The 10983-nt window shown below is 49.4% G+C and overlaps 1 protein-coding gene across 4 annotated transcripts in view; it reads left to right on the forward strand.

Moving 5' to 3' along the window:
- Positions 1–2141, forward strand: part of WDTC1 (WD and tetratricopeptide repeats 1) — a 65118-nt gene extending 62977 nt beyond the window's left edge. For all 4 annotated transcript variants that reach the window (XM_028511138.2, XM_028511139.2, XM_036025574.1 and 1 more), the window contains one exon: positions 182–2141. In XM_028511138.2, coding sequence (XP_028366939.1) covers positions 182–379 — 198 coding nt within the window. In that variant the 3' untranslated portion in view covers positions 380–2141. The remainder of the gene's footprint in view (positions 1–181) is intronic.
- Positions 2142–10983: the final 8842 nt, after the last annotated feature.

The raw sequence follows: 10983 nt of genomic DNA on the forward strand, positions 1-10983 counted from the left end.
TCGAGTCTGGTGGGCCTGAGTTTGCATCCTGGTCCCTTCACTCACTGCCTGAGGGACATACCATCTCTGACCAGGTTCTCGTCATCTCCGCACTGGGATATGCACGGTCACCCCCGCCCCACACATACACCCCAGACGTGTGTGTGCACCTCCCCACGTATCCCGCTGTCCCTCCCCGCAGAGCGAAGACCTCACAGGCAGAGTTGTGGAGGACATGGAGGGCGCTTCCCAGGCCAACCAGCGGCGCATGAACGCAGACCCGTTGGAGGTGATGCTGCTCAACATGGGCTACCGGATCACAGGCCTGAGCAGCGGGGGTGCTGGGGCCTCTGACGACGAGGACAGCTCCGAGGGCCAGGTGCAGTGCCGGCCCAGCTAGACCCTCCCAGCCCCGGTCCTGGTCCCCGGCCCCTGTGACGGGCTGGACTCTCCGCCCTGGGCAGGAGGTCAGGGGGTTCTGTTTTGGTTTGTCTTCCCCCCACCCCATGTTTTTATTTCCCTCATTTTGTTTGTTAGTTTGGCATTGGGGGTGGGGTTGCTACAACTTGCTGGCTTTCAGCCTTTTGGGCAGATTGCCCTTGACTGACCCCAACCCTGAGCAAAAGAGCAGGAGGGGAAGCCCCTCCCTACACGTCCAACCTCCCGCTTCCAGGTCCCCGGAGGGCTCTGGCCTGCCTCAGGTGTGGAGGCAAGGCCGAAGCTGTCTTCAAGGACTGCCTACCCTTCAGTTGGAGCAGGAAGGGGAGTGGATTCCACTCTACAAGGGCTAGCCTTGACCTGTTGCCACTTTTGCCCCTGACTGGCAAGGCTAGCTCCCCCCGAGGTCTTCAGGGAAGGCTCTGAAAAAGGGGGAGGGCCCACCCTCCCTCCAGAGCCACCGTGTCAGGGTGGAAGCAGAAAGAAGGATGGGAGCCCTGGAATGGGCAGAGCCAGGCCACTGCACCGGCTCTCGGTCCACCTCTGGGGCTCAGCCTTTCCTGAGGACCCTGGCAAGGGCGGAGCACCACCCTGTACCCTGCCCGCCCGTGCCAGGCCTTCCACACTACGGCCACTCTCCTTTCTCAGGCGCTCCTGGCCTCACTGTGACCTTTCTGCCAGAGCTCTCAGCCAGGCCTCCTCTTGCTGAGGTGGCGCTCCCTGCTAAGGGCCCTTCTTGCCCTTTCTGCCCTCCCTCCCACCCCACATGTAGAGCCGCCACAAAGACCAAAGAAGTGATGGCTTTTCTCTGTCTCCTGCTGCTGTGGGGGGAGGAGGGTGAGTCTCCTGAGCCACTCAGATGGGAAAGTCCCTAACTCAGCCCCCTCCCTCCTCAGCAGTCCCAAGCTTTACACTGGATGCAGCAGTCACCCCACCACTCACCAGGCCTCCCTCTCTCTGCCTCCTTGGCTCTCAGCTCAGGAGCTGCTCCTGGTAGTTGGTTCTTCCTTCTTCCCTTCTCCCTCCTCCTTCCCCTCAGTGCTTACTTGGCTCCAGCCCTCCAGCTGCAGCCTCTGGGGAAAAGCAGCCTCCCTTCTTTTTCTCCCTCCCTCCTTCCGCCCCTGTCTCTGCCAGGTGCCTCCTCTCAGTCAGGCTTCAGAGCAGCCCTGGAGACAGGAGGGCCATGTTAAAAGCTTTTTCACAGTTTTAAGAAGACACCAAGGGGGAGGGGTGAGGATAGTGGTGGGGGGTCTGGCACCATCTCATCATTGCTTTAATCCCAGCAACACAGGTGGAAGCTTCTCTCCCTTCCTCTCCACCCCAGTCCCTCTTCCCACCCCTCTCTTCTAGCTTGGTAATGAAGTGTATTTATTGGCGAAGGAAACAGCTGCTGCTGCTTCTCCTGCTGCTGGGACTTGCTCCCCTGTTTCTTCTCCATGACCTTTCTCCAGCCAGGGAGGGGAGAGCCGGGTGTACTGGGGCTGGGCCCTGGGGCCCACGGACCAGCAGGGCCCCTTCGCTTTCCTGAGTTCCAGCTGCCCACCATTTCCTGTCTCCTTGTGTCCCACTCCCCCTCCCTGTCCCTGTGCCCTGCCTGTCCGCCCGGCCCTGCAGTGTGGAGACACATAAGCCTTACTGTCCTCTGGGGGCAGGAGCCGAGCCTTTTGTTGCTCCGCTCCCAGGAGAGTGAGGGTGACACAATTGATTAAAACCGTTTTGTTCTAGGTGTGGCTGGTGGCCTTTGTGGGGTACAAATGGGTCCTGGGACCAAAGTGAGGATACCTGATCTCTCACTGCTGTAGCTGTGTGACTTTGAGTGACCACACCTCGATCGACCAGGCAAATGAGGACTGCCTTGGAGGGGTCCCTGTGAGTGCTGGCCACCCATCCTAGGAGGGCTGAGTCCAGAGCCCGGCCCTGGTGGCTGTGACTTGCAATAATCAGTTCTCACTCTCCAGGCTGTTTTCTCAGCTGTAAGATAAGGAGGCTGGGGTCTTAATGGTTTTCAAACTTTTTTTTTTAAGATTTTATTTATTTACTGGTATTTTCAGAGAGAGGGGAAGGGAGCGGGGAGAAGAGGGAGAGAAACATCAACTGGTTGCCTCTTACATGCCCCCCAGTCAGGGGCCTGGCCCGAAACCTAGGCATTTGCCCTGACCAGGAATCAAACCAGAGACCGTTCGATTTGCAGGGTGACGCCTTCCCCACTGAGCCACACCAGTCAGGGCCAAACGTTTAAATTAGAACCCAAACAAGAAGTGGACGTTTTATATTGTGACCCAAGATACCTATGCTTATTTGTATGTATATATAATGAACATAAGTTTTATACAATAATATTCTTGCTACAGGCAATGAGCTCCATTTACCATTCTGTTTTATTAAGGAGAAAAAATGCTGATTTTAACCCACTAAATTGATTTCACAGCCTGCAGGGGGGGGTTGTTGTTGTTGTTGTTGTTGTTGTTTTAATGTGTCCTGGATTAGAGGACTTCTTAGACCAGAGGTTCCCAAACTTTCTCAGCTCACACTCCCCCCCCCCACCGTTAGTGTCTCAGGACTTATTTTCATGGAGCCCCTAACCCAAAAGAAATACCTCAAAGTTTGATTTAGTAAGTAGTTAAATCAATAAGAATACACATCTTACCATGTCGGTCATCATTTTGAAAATGATACATATAAATGAGAAGAAACAACACTGTTGTTGCTCTCTTAAGTAACGTGATGACGAGTGGGGTCCGTGTGCATGTCGGGTGCTGAGAAGCACTGCGACCTCTCTGATGGCATTGGAAGCCACCCCCCCCCCACTTCCTGTTGCACCTTGACTTTTGTTGGCTTTTGTCACTGCAACCACTAAAAACGCAGCTTTTCAAAGGAACGCAGCACAGCCAATAGTGTTGAATATCTCAGATTTAAAGTACCCCACGGTGCCCCCTGTGAGTTCCATGTGGTGCTTTAAGGCGCCTTGATGCACAGTTTGGGAACTGTGGTTCTGTCCTGTGGGAACACCGGTTTCACTACTGAAATCTTGTTATTCTCCTGTTTGCACATTTGAAAAGAACCAGGCCAGGCCCCGCAGGGTACACTCCGCTTAGTACAGGAGACTGACAGGAAAGAGGGCTGCCAGGAGCACAGTAGGTGGTGCTAGGAAGCAGGTGCTGTGGGGTGGTATCATTCCTCTGTGTTCCCAAACTGACGTCTGCAGAAGGTTTTTCAAAACATTTGCAGTCCAGGCAAGGGAAGGATAATGTTCCAGGCCAAGAGGGTGTAGTGCAAGGTCCCAGCATCCCTTGTGGAGCCTGAGTAATGCAGCTCAGCTGCGTTGCAGAGGGAGGGGCAGCCCATGGACTGAAGGGGCGGTCAGACTGGAGGGTGTCCTGTGCTTGGTGAGAGGATGTTGGCTTAGTCCCGTAAGCCAGGAGGGGCCATTGGAAGACTTTACTGGGGGCCCCTTTCATTTGGAGTTGGCACTCCTTGTCATTATTTTTAATGGGCTATTGTTTCGGGCAGCTTTAGGCACACAGAAAACTGAGTGGAGAATACAGAGCCCCAGACGCCTCCTTTGTCTCTGGCTCAGTTTCCCCTACCATTAACATCTTGCATTAGTACAGTACATTTGTTACAATTAATGAACCAATATTGATACATTATTGTTAACTAAAGTCTACAGTTTACAGTGGGGGTCAACCTTTGTATGGTACAGTTCTGTGGGGTTTGACGAGTGCGTGATGTCAGGTACCCACCACTACACTGTCACACAGTCACTCGCTGCTCTGCCTGTTGAGCCCTCATCAGCCCAGCCTCAATTTAAAAAAGGACTTAGGAATAAACCTGACAAAATATGTACAAGATCTACATAAGGAAAACTACAAAACTGATGAAAGAAATCAAGAAAAATCAAAATAAGTGAATAGATATCCCATGCTCACGGATAGGAAGGCTGAATGTTATTAAGACGTCACTTCTTCCCAACTTGGTCTGTAGCTTCAGTGAAATCCCAGTCAAAATCCCAGCGAGTTATTTTGTGAATATCAACAAACTGATTTTTAAGTCTATATGGACGGAGAGGCATAAGACCCAGAATAGCCAACATGAAGAACAAAGTTGGAGGATTAATGTTACCCAACCTCAAGACTTACAGGCTACAATAATCCAGATAGTGTGGTCCTGGCAGAGGAATAAACAAGTAAACCACTGGAATGGATAGAAATCCCAGAAGTCAGTCCACGCAAATATAGTCAACTGGTCTTTTCTTTTTTTTTTTTTTTTAAGATTTTATTTATTTACAGAGAGGGGAAGGGATGGAGAAATAGAGGGAGAGAAATACCAATGTGTGGTTGCCTCTCACATGCCCCACTGGGGACCCGGCCCACAACCCAGGCATGTGCCCTGACTGGGAATCAAACTGGTGACCCTTTGTTTTGCATTCCATGCTCAATCCATTGAGCCACACCAGCCAGGGCTGATCTTTTTTAAAAGGTTTTCTTTTAGAGGAGAAGGGAGGGGAAAAGAGGGAGAGGAACATCAATGTGTGAGAGATACATAGATCAGTTGCCTTTCACACACCCCCAACTGGGCACCTGGCCTGCATTCCAGGCATGTGCCCTAACTGGGAATAGAACCAGTGACCTTTCAGTTCTCAGGCTGGCACTCAATCCACTGAGCCACACCAGCCAGGGCTCAACTGATCTCTAGCAAAGGAGAAAATTTAAAGTAGGAAGGATAGTCTTTGCCACTAAAGTAGTGCTGGAACAATTGGACATTACATGCAAAAAAAGTAAATCTGAACACTGACTTTATACCATTCACAAAAATGTACTCAACATGGATCCTAGACCTAAGATAGGAGGAAATCTAGGTGACCTGGGGTTGGACACTGAGTTTCTAAACACAACATAAAAAACACAATCCATGAAAGAAAAACTGTTAAATAGGGCTTTATAAATTGCCCTTGGAAATCACTGTTAAAAGAATGAAAAAGACAAGGACAGAAAATATTTACCAAGTGCATCAGATAAAGAACATGTATCCAAAACATACAAAGAACTCTAAATGATATGAAAACAACCCAATTTAAAAAATGGGCAAAAGATCTGAATGGACACTTCACCAGAGGATATACAGGTGATTGATAAACATGGAAAGATATCCATTATGTCACTGGGGAATTACAAATTAAATCAGTGAATTACCACTGTGTACCTTTAGGATGGCTAGAATCCAAAACGCTGACCACACCAGATGCTGGTGAGGATGTGGAGCAACAGGAACTCTCACTCATTGCTGCTGCGAAAGGAAAATGGTGCAGCCGCTTTGGAATATAGTTTGGCAGCTTCTTACAAAGAAATACAGCCTTACATAGGATCCAGCAATCACTCTCCTTAGTGTTTACCCAAATGAATTGAAAACTTAGGTCCATGCAAAAACCTACAAGAGTGTTTACAGCTGCTTTATTTGTAATTGCCAAAATCTGGAAGCAACCAGTAAGTCCTTCAAAACGTAAACGGATTAACTATGGCACAGCCATACAATGGAATATTATTCATCGATAAAAGAGAAGAAATGAGCTCTCAAGCCACAGAGACAAAGAAACCTTAAATGCATATTGCTCAGTGAAAGAAGGCCAGTCTGAAAGCCACACTGCAGGATTCCAGCTAGATGACATTCTGGAAGAGGCAAAACTAGAGACAGTAAAAAGATTCGTGGTGCTCCATTTTTAATGTGCTTCCGCATGTGTGACTCATCCAAAGCTCTCACCAGCCCTGCTGATAGCCTGGGGCTCAGATAAGCCCACACAGTGAGCGCATGGCAAAACAAAAACAGACTTTGGAATTGGGACCCCTGTGTTTGTGGTGGGCAGGTGTAGCCCCAGAGGCCTGCTGCCAGTCTTTGTGCTAGGAACGTGCTGAAATGTGGTTGCAGAACTTACAGGGCAGTGCGAGATCATCTAGCTCAGAGGATCTAAGCTCTGACTACATATCAGAATCACCCAGAATACTTTAAAAACTACCAACGGCCCACCCAAAATCCTTTTTTAATTGGCCTGAGATGGGTCTCGGGCATCCATCCCTTATTTTAAGCATCTGAGATTCATACTAATTACCACCAGAGCTGAGAACCACTGCTCTAGCCCAGTCCCCAAGTTGTACAAATTGGGACAATGAGTTGCAAAGAGGGGCAGGAAAAAGGGATGGGCTGTCTAAGGACCCCAGTGATTAGAAGCAAAGGCAGGTCTGGATCCCTAATCTCTGATTCCTGGTCCAATTCTTGAAAGATCATTTTCTTATTTAATGTGTGTCTGGTGTTGGCTTAATGAAAATGTGCACAACACACTAGTCCCTGCCCTCCTGGAGCCTCTACAGTGTCTGGAAAAAGTGAAATAGCAAAGAAGGGGGTTGTGCAAGATCCCTGCGTGTTGTATTTCACTGGAAACTGTGAGTCCTTCCCCATACATCTGCCATCAAGTGCACTGCTGTGTGCCAGGCTCTGTGTCCGGCAGGGGAAGCAGGCAGGAGGCATTCCAGTGGACACGTTGGCAGGCAGGAGGCACGCTATTGTTTGGCTTGCTTCTGCTTCCTGCTCCCAAGGTGTTTTTTTTTTTCCTTATAGAAAATATGTCCTGGCCTGGGGGAGGAAGGTATAAGGGGACTAAATGGTAATGGTGGGGGGAAGAACAAAGATTAAATTTTTAAAAAGGAAAGAGGCCCTGGCCAGGGGGCTCAGTTTGTTGGAGCATCATCCCATAAGGTCATGGGTTTGATTCCTGGTCAGGGCACATGCCTAGGTTGCAGGTTCGATCCCCAGTCGGAGCATGTACGAGGGGCAGCTGATGTTTCTCTTTCCCTTCCTCTCTCTTTGAGATCAATGAACAAACGTGTCCTCGGGTGAGGATTAAAAAAAAAAAAGGTTCTGGACTTAGGAGGCCATAGTTTGCACCTATGTTATGGTGATTTATAAAATCCCAGGCTGGCCTCATCCACTCGTTAATGGTCGTAAACGAGGTCACCAGCAAAGACAGCCCAGGTTTGAGGTTCAGAACTCCAACCCTGTATAATATATGTTTAGACCTCAGGAAAGTTCCTGGACCTCTCACTTTATCAGTAAATGGGTGTTACCATACTGCTGTAGTTATTTCACCACATTGGAAGGCTCCAAATCGCAATGAGATTGTGCACAGTGAAGTGCTGTCTAAGCAGTCAAGAGCCCTCTGATGGTGATGTGTGGTTCTAACTGCTGTAATGGCGAACACTGAGTGTGTATTTTGGGCCAGGAGCTGTCCAGATGTGGCCTGTTAAGCCTCACTTGATGCGAATTACCATTTCCCATTTTAGAGATGAGGAAACTGATGCCTTGACAGGTCCAGTGACTTTCCTAAGGTATGACAGCCACTGACAAAGGTTCAAACACTGGGCTCGCTAGCTAACTCGCAAGTCCACCTGTTCAACCATAGTGCGCTGCTGCCCACCTGGGAGTTGGAGGCTTAGATTCTAGTCCTTGCTATGCTTTCTGTAATCTTGGGTGAGTTTGTCCATTTGTAAAATGAAATGGAGAAGAAAATCGTGAACTCTGATGTCTGAAGGGTCAGAAGGTCTGTTTCCATATGGTCCTCTCCTCACCGCCGAAAGGTCTGAAGGCATCCTGGAAGACAGTCTGGGGCTTCATGGGAAGAACCCCGGTCTCCAGGAAACAGAGAAGGTAACGAATGGGACAGAAGCAGAAAGGCTGCAGAAGAGAGGACACTGCCCTCCCACACTGCCTGCCGCCAAGCAGCTCCTCCGAGCTGCAGTGGTCCTGGCTCAGCCTTGCTTCCCTGGCCTATTGACCGAGGTGGTTCCCCCCCAGCCTTAAAGGAGGCCACCTATGGTCAACAAATAGCTCCAGTGACATTCCCTGAGCACTTCCTATCTGCCGGCTGCTGTGCGGAATACAGGGACCAAGAGATCCAGTCAGTCCCCTTCTCAAGGAGTTCACAGTCTCTTGGGGGAGACAGATATGTAAACAGCTAATGCTAATGCAAGCACACATGAATATTCAATAGGTAGAAACAGCCTCCGTGCTCTGGGAGCAAAGAGGGAGCATTTGCCAGAAACCTTGAAAGGGGTGTAGGAGAGGAGGGGAAGGGCATTCCGCTGAAGGAACAGTGTGAGCAAAGACGTGAGGTATGCAGTGCAGGTTTCTGCTTTCTGATAGGCAGACATCCCAGTGAGGTTAACTCCAAGCCAGTCCCAAGGGAGACAGAGGTGAGCTGGAAAAGAAGGCTGGAGTTTGGGGCTAGCCCATGGGGGCCTGGAATGCCGGAGGGCGGAGTGAAAGGGCCTGAGAGAGGTAGAATGTGAGCCCTGGGAGCTCGTACATGGGGCCAATTGAGGGGACTTCCACCAAGAGAAGACGTGCCCTGAGTTCACCCTTCAGACAAGCAACATCCTACCCTCCAAGCTTTCCCAGCTTAACAGTCCCAGCACTGCCCCCCTTCCCTCCCCCAGCCTGCCCTATAAGTGGATCCAGATGGTCATTCCTATTTTAGGTCGGGGTGTGTGTTGGGGGGAGGGGTAGCTTTGAGCCCTATCAGTCCTTTCCTGAGTTCTCTGTTAGAGGAGCTTCTTCCAGGACCCTGTTGTGATCCTGAGCCTGGAAGGAAGTGTTAGTCTTTGATGGAGATTTCCCATCTGGCTGTGGGTGATAGGAGTGGTGGCAGCAGAGGAAGCAAGGGCATAAGCCAAGGAAGTTTTTAGAGTGGGTGGGAGAAACAAGATGATGTGTATGTGTGAGGGTGCCCTGTGGATGGGCTGTGGTGAGGAGCAAGCCTGGGGTTGGGGCACCAGAGGAGTCAGAGAAGGAGCTGGCTTCTCCCTCCAGGTACCTGGCCTTCCTCATGTGCCTGCAGCTGCAGCTGCCTAGGCCAAGTGTAGGGTGGGGCAGGCTGTGGGGAAGATGAGCTAGGGCTTTCTGGTCAGACCCTACTCCTGAACATTTTGCCTATCAACCTCCATGGACCCCTTCAAAAAGCTTGGAGCACCCAGAGGTAGCAGGCGATAAGCTAGGCTGCTGCTCTTAAGTCTGTCTGTAGCTGGCATGTGACACCAAGTTTATCAATACTTGCCATTAATTCAATTTAGCGAATATGTATTAAGCAAATGCTGTGTTCTACACACTACTAGGCATCGGGTTACAAAGGTGAACAGGGAGTTTCTGCCCTCAAGGAGTTTCCAGCTTGGTGGGGGAATCCAAGGACATAGCTGCAAGTGTGCTATGAGGAAAAACAACAGGTTCTAAGGGAGATTGCCAGGGGCTTGCTTTCTTTTCTTTTCTTTTTAAAGATTTTACTTATTTATTTTTAGAGAGGGGAAGGGAGGGAGAGAAACATCAATGTGTGTTTGCCTCTTGCACACCCCCTGCTGGGAACCTGGCCCACAACCCAGGCATGTGCCCTGACTAGGAATTGAATAGGCAACCCTTTGTTCACAGGCCGGCACTCAATCCACTGAGCTGCACCAGCCAGGGCGGGGACTTTCTAATTTAGATTGGGTGACCATGGAAGGGATCCCTGAGCAAGTGACATTCACTATGAGATGAATGGAAACTAGCCAGTTTAGGTCTTGGGGGTTGGGGGTTTGAGTCAGGAGAACAGTGTGTGCCACACTCCTGGATATGAAACAGCATGGCACATAAGAGGAACTGAAAAAAGGTCGGGGTAGCCATAGTGTAGTAAACATATAAGGGCAGGGTCCACACGCAGGCCTTGTCAACCGTGGCAAGATATTTGTGTTTATCCGAAGCTCACTGAAGCCACCGAAAGTCGTCAGGTTAAATGCAGTACTTGTGTTAGTACTGCCTAATTTGTGACAGGCCCTAAGAAAAACTTAGGTTGTTTGATCATCCACACCTACGGTAAGTGCTTAAAGGGCACTCATAAACCCTGTGCTAGAATTGTGTGTTGACAGTGATGGTAAAGGAATGTCTAAGGCACAGACCTTCCTCAGAGCCTATGATTCAGAAGAGATTAGACAGCTATAGTGATTGAATTGAGAAGTAATTTATTCACTCAACAAACTGCACATCTAATGTATTCCAAACCTTATGCTAGATGCTGGTTGCTGCCCTTCAAGGATCACACACTACACATGGGTCACAGGAGAGGCACAAACATACTCAACAAATTTTGAGTGGGTCAGAATCATTTCCAGTTGTGGAATCTATGAGGCCTTTATAAAACATCCATTCAATCATTCAATAAACCCATAAACATCTAGTGGGCATCCACTCTGCACTAGGAACTATGCTAGCTACTGAAATCAAGGACCTTGGAGTTCCATAACAGAGGCAGACATACCCCTCAAAATGCATTAAAATATAAGGTGTTAGGACAGCAGCTTTTTTGTAGATCAGCCTTGAAGGAAGGTAATTCAATGAAAGACCTTCCCCAAAAGGCCTAACTCCCACCTTCCCGAGTAGACTTGTCCCTATCTCCCTCTGGCCTTGTTTTTAGTTGCTGTCTTGCTCCTCGTTCCCCCATTTCCCTTCCCACCCCAGCATATTCTATTTTGTCCATCTTGGCATCCTTAAAAA

Source organism: Phyllostomus discolor, chromosome 5 (assembly GCF_004126475.2).
Source record: "Phyllostomus discolor isolate MPI-MPIP mPhyDis1 chromosome 5, mPhyDis1.pri.v3, whole genome shotgun sequence".
Taxonomy (NCBI): domain Eukaryota; kingdom Metazoa; phylum Chordata; class Mammalia; order Chiroptera; family Phyllostomidae; genus Phyllostomus; species Phyllostomus discolor.